At 31.4% G+C, this 26,166-nt stretch overlaps 1 protein-coding gene across 2 annotated transcripts in view; it reads right to left on the bottom strand.

Moving 5' to 3' along the window:
* Window positions 1-23,352, bottom strand: part of LOC131846866 (calmodulin-A-like) — a 102,011-nt gene extending 78,659 nt beyond the window's left edge. For both annotated transcript variants that reach the window (XM_059196286.1, XM_059196285.1), the window contains exons 1-2: window positions 23,263-23,352; window positions 752-793 (exon numbers count right to left, since the gene is read on the bottom strand). In XM_059196286.1, the coding sequence (XP_059052269.1) occupies window positions 752-793; window positions 23,263-23,352 (132 nt within the window). The remainder of the gene's footprint in view (window positions 1-751; window positions 794-23,262) is intronic.
* Between the last annotated feature and the right edge of the window lie 2,814 nt (window positions 23,353-26,166).

Genomic DNA, 26,166 nt, shown 5'->3' with positions numbered 1-26,166 from the left:
TTATAATAATTAACAGAAGTTTATTTAACAATATAATAATTACTACAGATATTTTAATAAGTTTTTCAATTATATGTTGCAATAGTAGTATTTTATGGTTTTTGAAGAGTATAGAATGTCTTGAAAATTATGTAATATATTAATCACAAACTTAACTGTAGGTATGTTTAGTTATTCATAAATAGAATAACCTTTCCTACATTATGGGTCTGTGGTTTAGTTAAAACTAATTGTATTGTTGACTAATCTTGTTGATAACTACAATGGTAGATGTATCTGTTGTGAGGCGTTGGCGTTATCACTTACCGTATCGTTGATTACTACTGCTGATGATGATGATTCTACTGCTACAGCTAAAACACACTACAAAGAGTAACGCGAATGACATGACATAAAAATCTTTTGGCACTGATTTTTACTATTTAATTTATATCATTAAATTTTGTAGTCATTTCATAAAAATTAGGATTAATTTCATTAAATTATGAAATAGTCTTATAAAATTATGAATTAATTTCATAGAGCTATGTTGTCATATATCAACAAGTTGTATGTTTCATACATTCCACTATTTAATGTATAACAACACAAAAATAATAAAATAAATTTACTTATTATTTTTGTATATATCAATTATTAAAAGATATGACATATTTTTTCTAAAAATCAATGCCGACCAACACAACCAACAAAAACAAAGTCAATGTGAATGAAGCAGGCGTGATCAAACCTCTGAATGTATTGTCATTACCTGACTTACACTCCTAAAGCTACTGGTGCTAGCGCTCCGAGCCTGCAAGAAGAAACATTCGTTCCTATACACTAGCACACACAGCTTTTGTAGAGACCAAGAAGATTGACATGCCCGTAGCACAGTACACGACAGAGACACCAAATAAGCGAGACCGTAGTGAGAGAGTGAGAGAGAATTTTCTCGCTCAATCTCGTATCGTTTAGACCTTGTACTATCTTTGTTATGCCTTCGATGGGTCTCCCTTATAAGAGCTACATAAACAATAACACGACCTCATAAGAAATTAATAAAACGGCAGACGCACGCAGAAAACGGTTGGCAGCACATACTTTTATTGTCCAATACACGTTTGAGAAGTGTTTATTTTTTACGAGTTTATTCGTCTGTGTGCGTACACCGATTAGGGAATTCAGAATGAAGTCGTGTTATCGAGTGACATGTGTATTGTGCTCACAAATAGATAATTCGGTGTAAAACGGTATTTCAGCAGATTGGTATCAAAGATATTTTTTTTAATTACAATTTGAGATTTTTGCAGAACCTTTTTAACTAAGCTATGTGTACGTTTTTTTTTTTAATCTCGTATATGTTTTGTATAATTCATGATAATAATTGTATGTCAATAAATCAATATGTTATAATATTTACGATGATTTATATTCAACAAAATGACATTCATACAATGTTTTATGAAGTACATTAATTATTTTAAATACATAATTTAAGATCTCGGCCATATAAATTGATGACTTTATTTGTATAAAATATGAATTGCATTTGTTATATTGAAAAAAACTTCTGTTTTTTTTTACTAAAATTAATACCAGAAATAACCGTTTTTTCACCAAAATAGCGTTTCGTTTGTGCAATTTCGTGCCAGCAGTTCGGAAGAGAAGAGACAGTTCGTGCAGCATATCTAATCTTGTTGGTCCAGTACACAGAAAACAGTTATTTATATGTATGTATGCACATTAATATTTGGAGCTAAAGTTGAAATATATTTCACCAAAAAAAAGTGTTTTAAAAGACATAAATTAATATTTGATGTTTTATAATATTAATATTTAAATGTATCTTTTATTTATTACAAAAATATGACTATTATATTAGCTCTTTTTTGCCATTATTCATAAGTACAACAGCCATCGAATTTATGCTACTAAAAATTAATAGTTCTATTAATTCATAGATATTTTGTTGAAAACTTATAATTATGTTCAAATGTAGCTCCAAAACACATATATTCATAAATGCAAGCGTAATACCTATTCTTTGTGTTAATAGAAAATTGAAAATAGTGATTTCATGTTTATAATAATCGGCATAGAGAAGCTAGACAGAGATTTGCAACCAACACTCTAAGTAACTCCTTACAGAAGATAAGTAAAATATAACACGAATTTACACTTATCATTACAAGAATAAGTCTAACATGTGTTTAGAATTCAACAATGTCAAATGATAGATCATTATTCAAACAATAATTTCATTTGACAGCACAATTATAAAAGTTATTTATTATTATATTACAGACTTGTACTTGTAAATAACAAATAAATTACGGGTTAAGAGCCAGCTCGCAGGAATAACATTTGTCAAACTGTCAATTTTATAACCCTAATCTTGTCTATATGTGATATGATAACTAAGTTATATGCATACTAATCAGACTAGACAAGAATCTTATTGTGACAGTGACAAATATCATTCGAGCGTTCTAGCTTTAAAAATTGTTGCTCTTTTAATATAAAGAGCACTCGTTGAACATTTAAAGCCAAGACATTCAGCAACACCAAGTTATTTACATCAATATAAGTTTTGTTGTAGGTAAGTAGACAGTTAGCTGATGTCGGTGTGCAAATGTAGCGTTAAAGGTTAGTTCAGTAGTTGTGATAATCATGTCATTATGCTCGGCGACAGCTGAAAATGTACATAGAAGTAGGTCACGAGGAAAAATCTTTCAAATATATTCTCGCTGATTTAAATTTTCGGTCGCCGTAAAAACACTAGGTCACGCGTATTTATATATTATTAGCATAAGAAATCAATAAACTTTTTAATAAAAAATAATTTATTTATTGTTAAGTATAAATATATTATTATAATAAATAACTATAATACTTGAAACATTGAATAGAAATACTTCAATTCTATGTCATACAAAACTTAAATGTTAACATTATTAAGAATAATCTACTTAAACTTAAATTAAGTTTTATTTTTAGCGATAGTATTAATAGAATTTGTAACGTTAAGATATTTTGAAATTCAATTATGTAAATTTTATGCCACCAAAATTGAATTTTAGAATTGTAATTTAAATAATTTTACGCGTAATTAATCTTAAATTGGTTTACTAATTAAATCAATCAGGATTGTAGCTAAATAAAGACTGCCGCGATTCCTGTTTTCTATATAATACATCACAGAATTTAAAAAGATATCATATCATAATTTATTTAGAAGATGTGATATGAAATTTTCACGATGTCAATCCATTTTTATCCTCTTTAAACTGGTTTAAGTCTCCAATCTTCATAAAATATTCTTACATTTTTCATCCAAATAGTCTTTAGACTACATACTTTTTATAGATATAATATAGACCACGACTTAATAATGTAAGTGCTTGATAGTTAAGAAATAAATGCTAATAAAATAGTTTTTCGTTGAATAGCTAAACATCTACTAAACCTAGTCTGTCTTACTTCATCAGTCTTTGTTGTTGTCTGCAAAAAATATCAATAACAAAAAAAAATCTAATAGTGTAAATGTATGTACATTGCAAGATTAATTTCTGAAAAATATCATTAGTATAACTATACCACAGTTTACTTAACAAAATATTATAATAAATGGACTGATATAGGAATTTATATTAAAATATTTCATAATAATAATGCCGACAAACACCTATCTGTTTTCATAATATATATTGATTAAGTAATTATTAATATAAGAATTATTTAATCATTATATATGAGTAGAAACATACAAGAGACATTGTCTTCGAATAATTTCTGTGCAAGTCTAAATTCGTATTAATAACTATGTTCAATAATTTACATATATATTAAGGCATCTTGAGGATAGGTAACGCACACGTGACACCCCTGGCGTTTCAGCCGTCTATAGACTACGGTAACCGTTTACCATCAAATGGGCCGTGTTCTTATTTGCCATTCAAAAATCGAATAATTATTTTACATATCCTCATTGCATTCCAAGAGCTTCTGAAATAATTTTTGTTATTTTCTAAGTGTATTACTATATGAATTATATAGATATATAGACAGGAAATAGGTATTGTACCTACATGTATATACCTGTTGATAACTGCAAGTCTATACCTATATTACAGACTAAGTGTGTTTATAACTCACTTGAAGATTAGGAATTATTTAAAAACATACATGAGATATAGCCCCATATTATCTTCCAAGAAATTCTGAATTCATTTACTATATTCTGAATTTATTAATCTGTATTAGGAAAAATACACAGTATATATGTGCCACGTTGTCTTCTAAGAATTTCTGGATAAATCTATGTGATTAACTAAGCGTGATCATAACTTACGTAACGATTGCGTATTATTTTGCGTTGCGAAGTTGAAAGATTCGAAAGAAAAGAAAGAGAACAAACAGCGGAAGTGAATTAATTTTATACTATGTAAAGATTATACTAGGAATATATAATTATAATAATATATATTAAAGCCACTAACAATACTTCTAGGCGTATTATTTTCGTTCAAGATTATCAATGAGAGCATTGTGAGTCGACCGGAAGCCACCAACGTTTCAATGGAAGCTGTATCGATTGGCTCCTTTGTACGGCCGGTCGGTGCCTTTACAAATTCTTATTGAACTGTTAGCAGTATTTAACGTTTATTTTGTTGTTCAATTTTAGATATAAATTCCTTTTTATTATTCCATTATTGTTTCTGTAGAATTGTTCTACTACGTTCTTTGTAGCAGCACATTTTTAATGGCTATTAATATAAGAGAATGGTGGTCACTTTCTTTAAATGGATGTTGATGGAATGTTGTTACCGCCTGCCAGTTTATGCTGGCAGACGGCACCAGTGGAGGATGACAAGATGAGCAGGAGATCTGGTCAGTTAGCCCATGGTGGCAAATTACAAGGAATTTATCTTGATAGTTTCCAGAGGGTACCATGTGGTCAACTTGACATGGTACTTTGCTAGCAATGGGGTCAACAGGCCACATTACTAACAACTTTCCCCTTGGTGGTCGTATTTGCTTTTGGAACCAGTATAGGATAATCGTATGAGTATGAAGTCAGGTCAGTTGCTCAGGAATTCCCCACACTGGTTTTTGTGATCACGTACAAGGATGGTTTTTTAAAATTTGCTACTTTGCCAGCAAATGATAACTAATTCCTTTAATTAACAATCCCCCACCCCTAACAATGAATATTAACGGGTTTATCTCTGTCTATCTTAAATACTGGCGAATTCGTTAGAATACGTGCGAGACAGATGAATTGATTATATCTCGACTAAATTGTAGTACGTACTAGGAATTAGTTATCATCACTAAAAATCCTAACTCATTCAAACAATGTAGCTTACAACATAGAAATGAATAATGCCTATATTTATGTTATAGGAATAGCAAAGATGCTGACGGTCTACCTGATGGCAAGTGGCAACCGTCGCCACACAAACTGTACTGTCACGTCACCATGTGACGCTTGAGACTTCTTATTACGTTGCCATTCCTATATACTAAGAAGTCACTCTTCTAAAGCCTGTAATTTCACTACCATTTCTCAACTTTCAATTGAAACCATTTGCAAAGCAAGCTGCTTAGCAGCCAAAATAGGGCGGCAGAAGTAGTCACATCGACGACTATATACAAAGTCAAACTCATCAAAGCCTATTTTACATACGCCATATTACATTACAGTTTCCCTAAATATATTTATTCATTCAGTAATATATCCTAAATAGTAGGTAGGTATATGAGGCAACACAGGATGTGACAACCCCGTAGTGACGGAATGACCCCTTAAATCATTGTGACCTGCTATAATACGATACGTACGAACTAAATGCATCTACAGACTATACAATTTAGCACCCGATCCGGTCGGGCTCATCTGTCGACTGTAGACTTGAAATAGTTCGTACTCTCCATACTATATGTTTTAGTGCAATAAGAAAACTAATCTTATATTATGAATAACCAGTCGTCGTTTATAATAATCAAGACAAACTATATTAATCCATTCTCAATTTGACCACAGACTTTATAGTAAACAAATGAGCAAACAAATACCTGTCAATGTGTATAATATCTTTTTAATTGATACAATGTATTTTTTATGCCTATTCAAAAAATAATAATACCATTCTGCACACCTTCTCTATATAAACTATAAGTGTGCAAAATTTCATAATAGTTGTTACAAACTCTGCACATTTTTATATAATTACATATTTTTCTACCAATTTTAAATGTATTTTCTTTATAGAATTGTTATATTTTTATTGTCACTTTTGCCTTGCTACTGTTATCATACATCTATTATGTACATCTTAATTATAAGTATTTACTGTTTTCTTCATTTATTCATTCATTTATATCACGTATACAGTCCATTGATTCTATCGCCACACTAGTCTCCGTCAGATCGACCCGACGGATCGGGCGACAAATTGTATCGTCCGTAAACGCTTTAATTGCGAAGTCATTTTTACACATGTCACCGTACAGGGGCAGTTCCAATATCCGTATTCCACGCTGCCTTTCCGGCCTATAAGTTCTGGCAAGAAATTACATTTATTTGCTGGGAACACACTGACCCAGTTCCGTGGGATTATGTGATTTGTATGATGTATTGGGGCAATTTAGGGGGATCGGTGGGATTAGTTTGATAGTGTCATGAACGGTTGACTATATTAGAGGGTTATGAAGTGATTTATTTATGCAATTTATCATGAAATGGGCATTATATTTCCATTTTCAAGCCACTTAAAAATTGGTTAGATTCTGTTACAATTTTCGCAAGTTCGGAACCAATTATTATGTATTTTTATGAAAGCGGTTAATAACAATCAACATGTACTTTTCACACAATGACTTCTAGTCCCAGACTAACGAGTGCTTGTATTATGTTTATATAATATAAAATAAATAACTGATATAAATACTTCAATACACTTTATATGAATTTATTAGGAGCTTTTGAAGGTCCCAATACTTCCACGCTGTTACGAACTGTTTATACTTCAATACATTTTTATTGTAATTTTATACATAATATATATAGAAAACACCAACATATATACATAGTATATACATTCAATGATACTGGAGAATACAAATTTTTGTATCGTGCGAGTCGATCCTAAATAATCAACAATTTGTAATTAATAAGAAATAATTAGCAATTTATCCATATCCATATCCTCTGTTTTCCCCCATTTAGCAACTACATTTTGGGAAATGCGATGTGCAATAACCAGATGATGATATTTTCAAAATTTCATCTAATTCTTCCAGTCGTTTTTACATGAAATAAAGTGATAAATAAAGAAAGAGAGAATATAAATTATTATTAAAACCATAAACGAATCAAGTCATATAAAAAAACTATGTAATAACTGTGACTAGCAGTTAATCAGTCGATGGAACTGAAATAATCGAATATTGACTCGTCAAATCGAATGAACAAAGTGAGCAAGAAAGTTATAGAGATGCTGACTCGATGACATCCCCCAGGAGACGCTAGACGGAAGAAAATAGTATAAGGTTACCCGGAATACCATATCTACAATAGGTTATAAGTAACTTTAGGAAGTATATATAGCTGACATGTTAACAGATAAATAATATTAATCATTTTTTTAATTTATTGAGTATGACTGTTTGCATCGGTCTGGGTGTTTTCTATGTATATTAAGTTCGTATTTGCGAAATAAAATGTAATATCAGTTGTCTAGTACCCATAACACAACCTTGCAGAGGATAGACCTTGGGATAAATGGCATTGTGTGAATTGTCCAGGTGAAATATTCTTATTATTACTTTTAACCGAAGGCCGAAGGAGAGGCCTGCGCTGTAATTCTCTCCCTTCTATTCTCTTTAGAACGTATTCACTGTACTTAGTAAAAAAAAATTTTGCAGACAACTGTACCAATCACGATTCTGACATAATATATCATATAATTCCGTAAATAAATAATACTTTAATGGCTTAATGTCATATTTAATGATACCGTTCTTTACTAAAACAATCCTACCATATGTTAGGTTCGCAAATTATAATAGTTACCTATCATATAGGCACTGTATTAGTACAGTCAATTTCATATTACCTTAACTGAAACAAACATTTATCTTACATCTCCAAATATAATATAGAAATAAAAAAAATTGTCCGAGTTACAACTAGCGACGAAATAATTTATTTTGAAACAAAAAATGCGAAGCTATGTACATTCTCTCTAATTTCATTTAAACGTATATTTTTGTATTTACACAAGTTTTTTTGAAAAATTTTCGTAAATATATGCGCTTAATCTCATAAACGGTTCTACCAATTTGCGTGCAGATTAAAGTAATTATTGTTTTAAGCTTCACTTAAAACTTTGTGTTTGTTTTATAGCAATTGGTTTATAAACAAAAAAAATATAAATTAATTTTATTCTGAATACCATAAGTACTATGTAATACGTACTGACAATAATAATATAATAATAACCGTAGACCATTCACACAATGTAATCTAGTCAAAAGATAAACAGCTCTTGTGTTATGGGTACTAGATAACTTATAAGTATTAAAATACATTTTCTTTTGCAAATACATCAATAATATAGGTACATAGAAAACACCTAGATCGAACAATCATACTCATCAATATAAATACGAAGAATCGTACCCGCGACCATCGGAAAGTAAGGCAGTGCTCCAAACTGTTAAACCACCGAAGTGTAGTAACTCACATATGAATATGTAAACACTGACACCGTATAGCGATAATTTATTTAAATTTAAGCTCAGCCGGCTCGTTCCCTGTCGGTAACATATATAGGATTACAGCTGTAATCTCAGGTAGTGCAGTTAGAAGCATTGTCGACTGGTACAAAGCGAATTCATCATAAGAGTGACTCGACGCATTCTGAATCAGGTATTGTTTATTATTCCTCTGTACATAAGACTGTTTACATTGTGGTCGTAATGTACACAACAGTACCTGGAGCTGGTAGCGCTGCTGGTGACGGTGCCCCACCATCGTGGAGGTCGATTAAACACATTCCACAACTTATTCTCATGTACCATCCCTCGCTAATGTTATCCTGATTTTGATTGCGATGTTAGCAACCGTAATTTTCTTCGAATATACATAATATAAACATATACATAATGCTTGATATTATTCTCTACCAGTCTACAATCTTAGCGAGTAAAATTAATAATAAACGTTAAGATATAAATACAAATACCAAAATAAAAAAACAATATACTTACTAGGTATAATAACTATAATAATACCCAGGATAATTTGGTCGGCCCCATCTAGTCCCAATCTAAGTAGAGTATTATGTACTTGTATTATGGATACTAGACAACTGCTAGATATACTTAAATACATACATAATATAGATAGAAAATACCCAGATCGATACAAGCAATCATATTTATGTATACAAATATTTGTACCGTACAAGGAATTAAACCCGCACCCATCGGAAATAAAGCAATATGTTAAACAGCTAGATCACCGCGGCCGTCATATAGTGATTTTATATTGTATAAGTGATCGTAAAAAAGCTGTGAGGTCTAAAATGTATAAAAATATATACGCAAACGCAGTCTCAGGTGGATGCTAGCTGAATATAAAGATAAAGACTATATTAAATAGCTATGTAACTACTAACTTTTATCTTATTACTACTATTGTATCTGCTATTATATATGAGCGACTTCTATCTAAAAAATATTATACCGTCTATGTTACCCTCAACCATAAATGTTACGACAGTACAAAATTTTACGATAATTGGTTAAGCCATCAAAGCGTTGGAAACAAACAAGCAAGCAAGCGTATTGCCTCTAATGTTACAATATTAGAATGTTCCAGCAAATAGGTACTACATTGCAGAATCCTAAAAATACGCGTAGCAACTACGGCGGTATTTTTCATTCCATTTCTCTTTCCGTTCACGCTTGAGGTGTTTGCGAGTTGGAATCGATTCAATGTACCGTGTTGATTTGATGCCTCATACCCTATAGAATACGTATTATAGTTGGAGGGATATATTTGAAGGAATTGCGGGCGAATATTATGTGCTGTGGTATCTGTCAGTCATCAGTATCAAATAGAAGCCTCGGAAATGCGAACATAGATCATATTATTTGGAACTGGGAGTTTATTATTGAATTTTCTGCTAATTCTATTGACTAATAATATTGACATAAATATTGATTCTAGTAAGAATCCTTTTATTTACAATAATTTAAATATGACTGCAGATTTAAACTGCTGAAAAAGACAAAGGGAAAGCTATCAGAATTGAAAATTGTTCACCAGAACATACAAAGTTTTCTCGGCTGTGAATTAATTATTCAATTGTTTTTAGAAAAAAATAATATAGATGTTCTATGTTTAACTGAACATTGGCTCAAAGTGAGCAATATGATGTTAAGTTTAAACAATTATAATATTGTCAGCTGCTTTAATAGAAAAATAGTAAATAGAGGAGGTTCCATGATATTGGTGAAAAATAATATAAAAGTAAAAGAACGTAGTGATATTGGCAATCTTTCCGTTGAGTGTTGTATTGAAATTTCCTGCGTGGAACTAGAAAATTATATAGTTATGTGTGTATATAGACCTCCAAATAGTGATTATAATTTATTTGAAGAGGTAATGGAGGATATTTTAAAAATTGAGTATTTAATATTAACAAAAAATTTTATTTAGTGTGGTGATTTCAATGTTGACATTTTATCACATAACACCACAAAAACTAAATTAATGAGTTTATTTCAATCTTTTGACTTGAGTAATGTCTTCCACGAACCCACTCGTATCACAGCCACGTCTGCTACTTGTTTGGATAACATATTTAGCAACAGTGAATATTTAGATAAAATAATATTAAACAACCTTCCTTCTGATCACTGTGGTCAATTAGTAATTTTTCCAAATCACGTAAACAAAATTAGGAAAATTAATTTATTAAAAAGAGACTTGACTAGTTATAAGATCAATAAATTTAAAATATCAGTTCGTAGTAAATTAGATTTTTGTCCTCAATCTGATGAACCAAACAAACTTTATACAGATTTCTTCAATATTGTTTCTTACGAGTATAATAAGGCTTTTAACAAAAAAACTATCAGTATTAGTAACAAAACAAAATTTTCAGAATGGGCTACAAAGGGAATTCTTAAAAGTAGAAATATATTATTTGATTTATATGATCAAAAAAAATACCGTTTCGATAGTACATTCGTAAATTATGTAAAAAGATACTCAAAAACTTTTTAAAAGGTATGTAATGTAGCAAAGTCTAATTATCTTAATAAAAAAATTAAAGAATCCAAGGATAAGATTAGGACGGTGTGGAATATTATTAATAAAGAAACTGGCAAAGTTAAAAGTCCATATAATGATTTTACGTTAAATTATAATGATAAACTAGTAACGTCCACAAAAGAAATAGTCAATATTTTTGAAAAATTTTTCGCTAGTATTCCAACTGATATTACGTCCTCTTTGGACTCTTCTCCAAGTACAGCTAAATCATTCCTTATTGACAATGTTGCTTCGTGTCCGGTTACATTTAAATTTACATTTATTGACATTGCTACAATTACGAAAACATTTAAACAATTAAATTTAAAAAATACTGAAGACCATTGGGGCATGTCTGTTAAAGTTATTAACACCGCTATAGATGTTATTGCTCCATATTTAGTAACTATCTTCAATAAATGTATTTTTGACGGTGTTTTTCCCAATTTAATGAAACATAGTAAAATAACTCCACTTTTAAGTTAGGGATAAAACTGAAGTAGGTAATTATAGGCCCATTTCTATCTTACCAGTACTAAGTAAAGTGTTTGAAAAAATTATGCTCAATCAGATGCTTCACCACTTTAAAATAAATAGACTGCTTCACAGTCGGCAATTTGGTTTCACGGCCGGTAAATCAACTACTGACGCTGGTGTAGCTTTAATGAAACACATTTTTGACTGTTGGGAGAGGTCACAGGATGCTATCGGTGTATTCTGTGACCTCTCAAAAGCATTTGATTGCGTTGATCATGAAACACTCTTACTCAAATTAGAATATTACGGTATTAGATATGAAGCACTATGCATGATGAAATCCTATCTAAATAATAGAATGCAAGTTGTTGAAATAAATGGTGTAAAGTCTGAGGGAACTAGTATTAAAATGGGTGTTCCTTAGGGCTCTATTCTAGGTCCTTTCTTATTTTTAGTTTACATAAACGATCTTCCTTATATGGTAGAAAAGATAGCTGACATAGTTCTGTTTGCTGATGATACTTCATTAGTACTCAAAGTCAATCGACATATTGATGATATGGACGAAGTAAACGGTTCTCTCTCTTATGTTTTAAAATGGTTTACGGCAAATAATATGCTACTAAATGCAAATAAAACTAAATGTATCAAATTTACTCTCCCCAATGTAAGGCCGGTAGATTCAAAAATCGTATTGGACAATAAATCTATTAATTTTGTTGACGATACTGTATTTCTAGGTATCACATTAGATTCCAAGTTGCAATGGGGTGCTCACATTACTAAATTGGCGAGTCGACTTAGTTCTGCCGCTTACGCGGTAAGAAGAATTAGACAATTAACAGACGTGGCAACGGCTAAACTTGTCTATTTTAGCTATTTCCATAGCATTATGTCGTATGGTATTTTGTTATGGGGCAAAGCAGCTGATATAAATACAATATTTACTTTACAAAAGAGGGCCATTCGCTCCATTTATGGTATGGGTTCCAGGGAGTCATTGCGAGAGTGTTTTAAGGAATCAAATATCCTCACCGTTGCTTCTCAATACATTTATGAAAATATCATCTATGCCAGAAGGAATATAGACAGTTTCAAAAGAGTTAGTGATTGCACTAATAAAAGCTTACGTAACAATAACAAACTGATTTTACCTAAATGTCGTTTGGCTAAAGTTAGTAATTCGTTTTATGGCAATTGCGTAAGGTTTTACAATAAAATACCAGAGTCTGTTATAAATCTGCCAGAAAAAAGATTTAAATGTCAAATAAAACAGTTCCTTTGCAAAAAAGCTTACTATAAAATTGAAGAATTCGTTAACGATAATAATGTTTTTATAGAAAAACTTTAAATCTATAGCACTGACAATATTATCTGATTACATTAATAATGAGTGCGTAGCGACTTCTATGTTGATTATCGCATGCCTCTTACTTGTTATACTGTAATTATTTATATAAAAAAAAAAAACATCTATTAAAAAGAGCAACACACAAGTTTCTTGCTCATTCTTCTTGTGATGAATCTGCATTCCGAATGAGTGGTAAATCAAAATATGACTATTCAAAAGTGCTTGTAATGAGTTTATTTGAATAAAGATTATTTCTATTTCTATTTCTATTTCTATTCAGCAGAATTGAAGATTTTAGAATAGTATTTTTTTTTTCTACTGCCAATCTATACATCCATATATATAAATAAAATTGGGGTGTCTGTTTGTAATATTGAAATAACCGTTACTATATGCATATGAATATAAATACGGTAGAGTCACTAAAATAACATTTTTTACAATTTTTGTCTGTCTGTCTGTTTGTTCCGGCTAATCTCTGAAATGGCTGCACCGATTTTGACGGGACTTTTATTGGCATGTAACTGATTTAATAAGAAGTAACTTAGGCTATTTTTATTTTAGATAAATAAAGTAAAAATAATTAACTTTTTTGTTAAATTCCACGTGGATGAAGACGAGGGTACAGCTAGTTTGGGAATAAAATTTGAGCTAAGAAGAATAAATAAGAAACTTAGTGACTCAAGCAATTGTACAAATTTATATTCTTTAGATTTTGAACTCATAAAAATGAGCAAATTTTACGAAATATTTAGAAACATTCTTTGTAAATACCAACAATCATACTCATGAATACAAATGGTTTTACCGTGCGAAGTATCGAACCTGCGACCATCTAAACCACTAGACCACCGAGGCCCTCAATTTCTTGAATATACTATATAATTACATCAATTAATACACATTTGTTAGTATAGAACAGATAACTCTATTTCGTCAAGATTAATTTAATAACTCCGTAACTCCAAATTGTATTGGAATTTATTGATAAATTATTGGTATTGGTTATAGTAAATTTTGTATACATAATATGTATCGTATTATTTAGTCATCCCTATCCCTATCCCTATAATAACCTTCATGTATTATACTAGTGACCCACCGCGTCTTCGTCCGAGTATATGCTACAAATTTTATTCGTTTTAGCTTATACTAGCTACTGGCTTCACAAGGGTGTACATGTATGATATATATATAAACCTTCCTCTTGAATCACTCCATATATTTAAAAAATACCATTTCAAAATCCATTGCGTACTTTTAAAGATTTAAGCATAAATAGGGACGGACAGACAGCGACAGCGACTTTGTTTTATACTCAGTAATGATAATTATGATAATGATCTTATCTGTGCTAATATCATAAACGTGAAAGTTTATGAGTAAGGATGGACGGATGTATACATCATCATACAAAAACTACTCAACGAATTTTAGTGTAACTTTACAGTAATATAACTTATACATCACAATAATACGTGGGCTATAATAAACAGAAGAAGTTTTTTATTTGGTTAACCCAATTTTTACTTAATTATTTCTAGTTGTTTTAAGTATAAAAAACCAAGCCTCCTTTTAAGTATAAAATTAACAGTTCCAGGCGGCTCCACTCTTCCATAGCTTATTTATATTAGTGTTTTAATTATATAATAGCGTATTGTGACTATAAATTATTTATCTATATTTATAATGGACGACCTCGGTGGTCTAGCGGTTTAGCACCGCCTTACTTACGATCGTCGCGGATTCGATTCCTCGCACTGCACAATCATTTGTATTTATGAATATTAATTGTTTGTATCGGTCTAGGTGTTTTCTATGTATATATAATATTTATATATTTACGAAAAAAAATCTATGTATTTATATCAGTTGTCTAGTACCTTAACACAAGCTTTAGTTAGCGTAACTTCGAGTCTAGATGGCGTTGTGTGAATTGTCCTGAGATTATTATTTTATTATACTCATTAGTATTATGGAATATGTGCCAATTGAATGTGTGTACACCTATGTGTGTGCGTGTATTAATTATACATATTTTTGTCTTATATTATTCAATCCATCATTAAGGAAAAGTGCTAATTCGTACCTAATCGTATCTAAACATGCCGACACCATACCCACGAATACAGAAATCCTGCCACACCATTACTATTCCTGTGTCTCATGTATATTCATGTAATTGCTTAAAATCTAACTTAACCTATTTAAATTTGTATTCAGACCGAGTCACAGACGCTAGCGAGTACATAAATAAATAATATTCCTAGCTGTGCCCGCGGTTTCACCCGCGTGAAATTGATAGCCTGTATGTTATTCTGATGTATAAGCTATGTTACTATAAAGTTCCATCAAAATTCGCAGTAGTTCTTGCATAAAAGAGTAACAAACATCCATCCATACTCACAAACTTTCGCGTTTATTAATAAGATTAGTATAGCGTTGGGAAGAATGAGCTTGTGATGGCAAGTGGTCATCTCCGCCTGTACTAACAGGCGGAGATGACCAACAACCACAACACCAGGGGAATTACAAGTACGAGGGAATAAGCTTCATTCTTGTGGTTTCAATATCGTATCAGTTCGGAAATACCATTGCTGTAAGGTGATTCCACAATGAGGTTATAAATGACAAAAAGTTTCCGGAAAAACTCACGATGGAAGACCACCGTTCATCCAGATAATAATGATGGTATTTTAGTTACAGCGATGGAAATAAATAAAATTAGTATTTCAATCGCCGGATAATAACAATATTATTTCCTAACAAACGGGCATAGGAATAGTCATTCTATACTACGTTAGCTGAATGTTTACCTATATAAGCAAAAATATAAATAAAATGGCTTTAAAAAAAATTTGTTGAGCTTCTTAATTGAAACTGACACTGAACTGGAGGGTAGAGAAAAAAATATTAATTACAAAAAACTTGACGTCCATACGCGGCTAAAATGTGATGTGATATCATCACACAGAATATTTTTTTTTAAACAACTGCTTCACAGTTGTTTATTAACCATAAAATGCTTGCATAATATAATACTAGATGATGGCGTCTGGGATTGTCGCGGTATTTTCATTTCATTTATTCATAAAAAATAACCATAACGTTCGTTGGGTTTCATCCTTCCTTCGGCAGCCATCTATATACAGTTTTCCCTCCAAATCCTGCCACGTCACTACTAGCATTATGTATATTCATGAAATTACTGAAAATCCAACTTAACCGATTACTGAAAGTATTTGACCCGAGGGGCGATGGGTTGTCAGTAAGTCAAAATTAGAAACGTTTGTAAACTTCTATACCAATATTAGGTATAAGGGAGGAAAGGATTATTACTAATGAGAACTAGTACTCGCTTTGTAAGGAATGTTGCCCATCAGGTCGAAGTCTACTCGGATCCCCTAGAAACCACTAGAAACTTTCATAGTTAATTACTGGTGAATTCGTGAAATGCCGCGATGTGCTAACTGACCTGACTTCTGGATAATGATATAATGACAATGATATGCTCATCATATCATTATCCATATATGATGATATGATAGATATGATGAGAATCATCATATCATTCTCCACTGGTGCTATCGCAAACCGATAGCGCAGGCACCACTCTATCACAATCCATATAAAAATCAGGTATAACAGAGCATGATATTCTTTATTTATGTACACACACACACATAATAAAAAAAATTATACAGAATAAATGTAATGTACAAGGGCGAGCTTATCTCTAAAAAGAGATTCCTTCCAGCAAACCTAGAAAATGTTATAGGATCGTGTATTAAATAGAATAGTCATACATACGTGTACGAAAAGAGGAGATATTAAAATATTGTTTTAATGATATTAACTATAAGTATAAATAGACATACATAAATATATAGACATACACAAACAGAGTAGTAGTAGGTATATGAAATGCTACTCAATTCTACTCCATTCCACTCCATTCCACCCCATTCTACTCAATTCTCCTCGTTCTACTTCATTCCACTCCATTCTGCTTTATTCTACTCCATTCTACTCAATTCTACTCCATTCCACTCCATTCCACCCCATTCTACTCAATTCTACTCCATTCCACTCCATTCTACTCAATTCTCCTCCATTCCACTCCAACCACCCCATTCTACTCAATTCTCCTCAGTTCTACTCAATTCCACTCCATTCCACTCCATTCTACTCCATTCTACTCCATTCCACTCCATTCTATTCTGTTCCACTCCATTCCACTCCATTCTACTCCATTCCACTCCATTCCACTCCATTCTACTCAATTCTACTCCATTCCACTCCATTCTACTCAATTCTCCTCCATTCTACTCATTTCTCCTCCATTCCACCCCATTCTACTCCATTCCACTCCATTCTACTCAATTCTACTCCATTCTACTCATTGTAGTCCATTCCACCCCATTCTACTACATTCTACTCAATGCTACCTTACTCCATTCCACTCCATTCTACTCCATTCCACTCAATTCTACTCAATTCTACTCAATTCTCCTCCATTCCACTCAATTCTCCTATATTCTATTCTGTTCCATTCTATTCCCCTCCATTCTACTCAATTGTACTCCATTCCACTCAATTCTACTCCATTCTACTCAATGCTACTTAATTCCACTCCATTCTACTCAATTCTACTCCATTCTACTCCATTCCACTCCATTCTACTCAATTCTACTCCATTCTCCATTCCACTCCATTCCCCTCCATTCTATCCATTCTACTCCATTCCACTCCATTCTAATCTATTCCACTCCATTCTACTCCATTCTACTTCATTCCACTCAATTCTACTCAATTCTACTTCATTCCACTCAATTCTCCTCCATTCCACTCCATTCCACTCAATTCTACTCCATTCCACTCCATTCTACTCTATTCCCCTCCATTCTACTCAATTCTACTTCATTCCACTCAATTCTCCTCCATGCCACCTCATTCTACTCAATTCTCCTCCATTCCACTCCATTCTACTCCATTCCACTCCATTCTACTCTATTCCACTCCATTCTACTCAATTCTACTCAATTCTCCTCCATTCTACTCATTTCTCCTCCATTCCACCCCATTCTATTCCATTCCACTCCATTCTACTCAATTCTACTCAATGCTACTTAATTCCACTCCATTCTACTCCATTCCACTCCATTCTATTCTGTTCCACTCCATTCTATTCTGTTCCACTCCATTCCACTCAATTCCACCCCATTCTACTCAATTCCACTACATTCTACTCAATTCCACTCCATTCCACTCAATTCCACTCCATTCTACTCCATTCCACTCCATTCTACTCCATTCTACTCCATTCTACTCCATTCTACTCAATTCTACTCCATTTCACTCCAATTCCACTCCATTCTACTCAATTCTACTCCATTCCACTCCATTCTACTCAATTCTCCTCCATTCTACTCATTTCTCCTCCATTCCACTCCATTCTACTCCATTCCACTCCATTCTACTCAATTCTCCTCCATTCTACTCAATGCTACTTAATTCCACTCCATTCTACTTTGTTCCACTCCATTCTACTCCATTCCACTCCATTCTATTCTGTTCCACTCCATTCTATTCTGTTCCTCTCCATTCTACTCCATTCTACTCAATGCTACTTAATTCTACTTCATTCCACCCCATTCTATTCCATTCTACTCAATTCTATTCTATTCTACTCAATTCTACTCAATTCCACTCCATTTCACTCCATTCTACTCCATTCTACTCCATTCTACAGTATTCCACTCCATTCTACTCCATTCTACTCCATTCTACTCCATTCCACTACAGTATTCCACTCCATTCTACTCCATTCTACTCCATTCTACTCCGTTCTACTCCATTCTATTCTGTTCCACCCCATTCTACTCATTCTATTCTGTTCCATTCTCCATTCCACTCCTCATTCCACCCCCATTCCACCCCATTCTACTCAATTCCACTACATTCTACTCAATTCCACTCCATTCCACTCAATTCCACTCCATTCTACTCCATTCCACTCCATTCTATTCTGTTCCACTCCATTCTATTCTGTTCCACTCCATTCCACTCAATTCCACCCCATTCTATTCCATTCTACTCAATTCCACTACATTCTACTCCATTCCACTCCATTCTACTCATTTCTCCTCCATTCCACCCCATTCTACTCCATTCCACTCCATTCTACTCCATTCTACTCCATTCTACCCTATTCGACTCCCATTCCACTCCATTCTACTCCATTCCCCCCATTCTACTCCATACTACTCCATTCTACTCCATTCTCCCCTATTCTACTCCATTCTACCCCCATTCTACCCCCATTCCACTCCATTCTACTCAATTCTACTCCATTCCACTCAATTCCACTCCATTCTACTCAATTCTACTCCATTCTACTCAATTCTACTCCATTCTACTCCATTCCACTCCATTCTACTCAATTCTACTCCATTCTCCATTCCACTCAATTCCACTCCATTCTACTCCATTCCACTCCATTCTATTCTGTTCCACTCCATTCTACTTTGTTCCACTCCATTCCACTCAATTCTCCTCCATTCTACTCAATGCTACTCAATACCACTACCCATTCTTATGATGAATGCAAACGAGTATTCTATTCTAACCTTTATTGACAACAAGGATTATTAAAAATCATATTCAAAAACTAGAATAAAATACACATCTACATTCTTATTCTTCATTGACATTATCATTCTCATTCTCATTCTCATTCTCATTCTCACTCTCATTCTCATTCTCATTCTCGTTGTCACTCTCACTCTCACTCTCATTCTTCATTCTCTATTTTACTATGAAAGTATTACTAAAAAAATCTACGATACTTTCCAGAGATGGGATGTTATTTATACTGTTTTATTGAATACTAGCTGTGCCCGCGGTTTCACCTGCGTTGAATTTCAATAAAAAATATAGCCTGTGTTATTCTATTAATACATAAGCTGTAAAATTTCATCAAATTTCGTTCAGTAGTTTTTGCGTGAAAGAGTAACAACCATCCATACTCACAAATTTTCGCGTTTGTAATATTAAATAAGATAATGGTGTATATATACAACAAATGAAATTATAAAAAATATAATGATTTTGCGGCTTATTTTTTGTAATAGATATATAATGTTACCTCTTACATGTTGCACTGCATCGAATTACATGTTCCAATAAATAAGGATTGCTTATTTATTCGATATTATCAGATAAATGCTGTAAATCACTGAAAGTGGCCATTAAAAGTGAAACTCATTAAAGTTATAATGATTTCTCACTTTGCGCCGCGTTCGGTAACAAATGAACCTAGTTATATGCCTACAATGAACTGAAATATCATCAGACCGTTTAACCTATTTTTTCAATATTTTCTTAGCAAATAAGTTGACGGTTCACCTGATGATAACCGCTCAACTATCCCTTATATACTTGAACAGCCCTACGAACATCACGTTATCATATGACGCCCGTGATACCACGTGAGTTGCCATTTCGGACGACTAGAACATTTTAGCCGCTTATAAATATCAAGTTTGTTGTATGAATATTTATTTCCCTACAGTCCAAGTGAGAAGAACTGGTAAAAAATTTGAACTGAATTCATTTTTTACAAAAGCCGGTTTATTTAAATTATTTACTCTTATAGGTGTCTATGTTTAACATTTATTTAAATGTAAACTTCTGTCTGAATATTACTTTAGATTCAATGTTTATGTAATGGTGTAATACACAGTCTTTCTATCCGCCGGTTTCGTCGTTTCATGTGGCTTAATGAGCAATTTCCAAACGAAGCGATCTAAAGGAACTACCTACACTAGGTTAAAGAGACGATTATTTTATTTGAACAATTATTGGGTTGAAAATTAACAAGTAGAAGCAAACTTAAATATAAGCTGTAAGTAATACAAAAATATATACAATTTAAAATTCGAATATATAGAATAATAAATAAATGAAAACTTGAAAATTGAATAACTTAAATTACATAATCAGAGTCAGTCGGAGTAAATAATAATTTAGTTTTTTAAATAAGTTGATGTCACATAAATATATTAATCGCTATTAATGAAACAATTACTTTTTAAATTATATTACATCTATATAGATTATATAACAAAATCCGCCGCCGCGTCTCTCTGTATGTTCATAATAATTTCAATAACTAATGACCATGTTGTTATGCAGAATTCATCCATCAAAAAAAAGTTATATTTAAGGAAGGTTGGGATGTATAATTTGGAAAGTTTTTGAGCAAATTATTACGTTACATATTTATTAAATTAAATAAAAATAAAGTTATGTAAAGGTTTTATTCAAATTAATTGAAATTCGTTAATAATTCATAAAATTAAATAAAAAACTAACTCAGTTTTACGTCTATAACCATTATTATTAATAATATAAGTGTATAAATATAAACACAATATTAATAGTTTGTTAATTTTGTTATTATTAAAAATTACTACATTTAATACTATCTGCCTACAGAGCACAATCAACGTGCATTATGTAGACATATAACAAGTAAAACTACGATGTATATACATACATATATAAATATAGTAGGTAGAACGGAAGAAAATCCTCAATTTTGCTCAATATTTACCCTGTCAGGTTGTTGATACAAATTGTTTGGAACATTTCCACGAAACCCGATACTTACATGAAAGGTCAAACGAGTTTTGGTTCGAATATTAATTTCAGTACATTTATAATTCTCTCTAATTCAATTTATCCAATTATTACGATTTATTAGGACTTTCTTAACTCATACGAGTAATAATAAATGAAAATAATAGAGATGCTTGTAGAGACGTTTATTATAGCACACCGCAATGACAGAGGTGATGTAAAACAAATTGTATATATAGAACATCATATTTTGAATATGGATAAAAGAATATATAAAGCTGCCAGTCATTCTCATTGTACGTCTAACAATATACCCTCGGTGGTATAGCGGTTTAGCGGTCTGGGTGTCTGTCTACTCTATATATTATTTACGTATAATATTTACAAAAAAATATATATCTATGTAGTTCTATAAGTTGTCTAGTACGCCTAACACAAGCTATGCTTAGCTTGAGATTAGATGGCGCTGTAGAAGTTGTCCTGAGATATTAATTTAGTATTAACATTATACCTTTTCACGTTGTCAGTTCTATACATATAATAAAAATGTAACTGATGGATGTCTGTACATATGATATATAAGAAAAACTATTAGTGGGAGACTTTATCCCAAAACAATTACTGTTATAGTATTTTTTTATTTGTGGGTGCTAATCTCAGAAACTTGCTTGTCTGTTTTCGATTCGGTTTTTCATTTATAAATGCAAGATACGCTTCACTTGTAATGTTGTGTATATGTAAATTGTAAGTTACAAAAATGCCACAATGTATTAATTGATAAAATCACTGATAAGATAATTTTACTAAAATAAATTATTTTGATAGTAAAGTTCACTATCAAAATTATTTATTTTAAATAATCATACCAAATTACCTATTTTAAAAATTGTAACGTCAGTATATACTTTATGAGATACTTCTTATTAACTTATTGCCTAAAGATTTTGTAACGGAATATTCAGTCACTACATAAAAAGAACGCAACGTTAGGTTATATAGAAACCTACGTATAATTTTACGTATATTTAACGTAGTTACGTATATGTCAAATATATAATTAATTTTAGTAACTTTAGGACATTTATCTACGTTTAACTGTGGTATAGTTATCAATAATTATTTAAACAATAATGTCTTATAACTCATGATGAATATACAGATCAAATAAGACAGACTTTTTAACTTAATTTTCGTTAGGTATAATAATAACTACCTAAATAAAATAATTAAAATAACTCATTAATTAACTTTAAAACAGTGGAATGACTAAGCTATGTGGTCATATAATATACCTATAAATAATATTACATTCAAAGTTTACCTAATTATATTAAATATGTTTTAAAAATTCAGAGAGAATAATAAAACAGAATACTAATTCAATTTACAAGGAATCCATTCGTTACGCGTCCATTATTTCAATATTTAAATTCTCTCTAACGTAAAATACATTATATATAATATTAAAAAGATATAATACCTTGCTTCTATTTCGGGGGTCCCTAAAGTCTTCCTTCGAGGCCTTCCTTCTTTTGTCCTTCAATATCATGCGTGCAGCTGCGAACGCCATGTTGAATTTTTTACCGCTTCTTTTCGTATGCCACAATTAAATCACTCACACCAATTTCACTTTATTACCACATCATGTGGTTATATTTTAAATTTAGAATGGAACACTATGACGTCAATTTTAGTCAAATCACAACTGCACTAGCGTAAAATTTATGAGTCACTTTTAAAATACTTAGTTCTAATTCACTTTATGAGTTTACTAATTTATTATATGGATAATTAAACGCAATCACAGACTTTTAAATTTGGAATTGACTAATAATTGCATTTAGTATTTATTTAGGCAGATCACTGATTTTAACATTTAACTTTTAACACTTCTATAACATTTGTTAACTTGTTAATACGAAACTTAACAACTTATTGCCCTCTTCGTTGTTTTAACTCAACAATTTTACTATTTAATAACAAACTACTCACTAATTCCAACTATATTTTTTTTAATCTGAAAATGTATAAAGTGGTTGTCAGTTAAGGTAAAAATGGATTATAATCACTGTCATACTAATATATTATACATATTATAATATTTTCATACATTTCATCCATACATATATATTTCATTCATATATAGCCATAAATACATTTGAATTAAATATAATTACATTCATATATCACCATATATTTCGTTTTGTATTTCTTGACACAATGTTACAATTTCAATTTTTTTATAATTAGATATTAAAAATCTACATATATATGATCAGCATATATAGACTGCTACCACTTATCAGTTGGTATTAATTAAAATAAGTTTTGTGCCAAAAGTTCTTACTTTTAATTTAGCGTTACTCGCTTTAAAAGTTACGTTGCACCAAATATATGCAAACGTTAATGATTTTATAAGAGGTCTTGTAATTCTCTATACAAGAACAGAACTCTTCAATAACAAAAGTCTGTAACGCAGTTGCGCAGTCAAAGTTTTTACACAACAACGTTTTTCGTTGGGAACTTTCAAAGCAAAATTACATTTTATTTCACATTTTGTACAACGAGTCTGCTTTGCAGTTTCGTTTAAGATTTCAAGTGCTCACTCAATTTGAACACCAACTTAAGTTATATATTTTTTTACTGACTTCTAAATATGTTTGCAGTTTATTTTTAAGTACGAGACGAATAAGTTTATAAAAATCACTACAGATACTTTCATCATAGCTGTTATCCCAAATGAGCGAGTCAGAGGAATTTAAACTTTCGACATCTTATACACTTGACATATCACTGGGTACATTCTTTTCTTCTCTAGGATTTGGTTTGTTATCAGAATTTGCATAACCGGAAGGTCAGTTAGTAATATCAACAGAAAAACAGTGTTTTGTACCGAAATACACACATACTACATTCGTACTCCTGACCTTTGGGGGTGGTAACACTGTCATCTTACTAATTTATTTATTTATGTTGATGATTTATTTATTTATGAGATGAATGTTACTATTTCACGCAAAAACTACTAAACTGATTTTGATGAAACTTTACAGTAATATAGCTTATATAGCTAAATAAAATACAGGCTAAAATTTAATGATAATAAATTGACCGAAATTTAATGATAAATGTTAAGCAAGTGTGATGCAGACGAAGTCGGGTCGGCTAGTAAAGAATAAGTAGAAGATAATAAAATATATATACATATATATTTATTTCTGCAGTGAGTGCTGTAGGCACTACACGCCATGATTTCCTATGTTATGTCTATGTTACATTTATAACCCATTTTATAAATATAAAAAATTAGGAATATAATATAAATATATGTTTATTTTCGCTTTCTATAGACAGTATGATACTTTTTATCGTTCTGGGTATTTTCTATGTAGATTAGGTATGTATTTACAAAAAAAAAATATCTTTGTATATGGATGTACACTAGTACCCTCAACACAAGCTCTACTTAGCTTGGGATTAGATGGCGTTGTGTGAGTTCTCTTGATATATTTTATTATTATATAAAAACAAATCATCATCATTCATCATTGCCTCAACGTTATCCCATTATTTGTGGTCGGCGCAGTATGTCAGTCTCTTCCACTGCTCTCTATCGGTCGTCATATCTGAGCATACTCTCTTTTTATTCATATCATCTTCCACACAATCCATCCATATTATTTTAGGGCGTCCTATTCCTTTCCCCATCCACGTTTATATACAAATATATAAAAATAAATCATCAAAATTAATAATATCTCTTACATGATACTCCTTACGGTAGTGAATAAAAATATAATACAAAAAAATATGTTCACAAGCGGCTAAGGCTAAAATGTCCTACATTAATAAATAATTTTTGATTTGATTTCTGAAGTAGGTTACAAATCATACAAACTATATAAATATATTTTATCGATTTCATATCAAAACCTTATTATGGTTAACAAACATCGAATAAATATGCTTATTAACTAATTCCACTCGCTTATATCATACTCCTCATAAACGGTAGTAAGTAAAAAATTAGAATTTTTAGGAAATCGACTTTATTGTCTATCTATAAAGTCCATTTCCCAATACTTGTAATTTGTGACTTAATGCAGTTTATTACTATGATTGCGATATGTATTACTGTATTGAATCGATACTATGGTGCATCACAAATATGAGTTCTAATAATCGATATTAGTGGCTATAATTATCGGTATTCGTATACTAGCGACATACCAATGCTTCACGCGGATATAATAAGTAGCGATCAAAAAATTTGATTATTTATTAATTCACCTAAATTTGATTGAAATATGTTATTCATATTCTGAATGAAAAACTTACCTCTTACTAATATTATAAACGTGAAAGTTTGAGAGTATAGATGTAT

The sequence above is a fragment of the Achroia grisella genome, unplaced genomic scaffold (genome assembly GCF_030625045.1).
Source record: "Achroia grisella isolate CSIRO2021 unplaced genomic scaffold, CSIRO_AGI_Agris_v1 utg512, whole genome shotgun sequence".
In the NCBI taxonomy this organism is placed as follows: Eukaryota; Metazoa; Arthropoda; class Insecta; order Lepidoptera; family Pyralidae; genus Achroia; species Achroia grisella.
The sequence above is the reverse complement of the archived record's forward strand: the minus strand, read 5'-3'. Positions and strand labels throughout refer to the sequence as shown.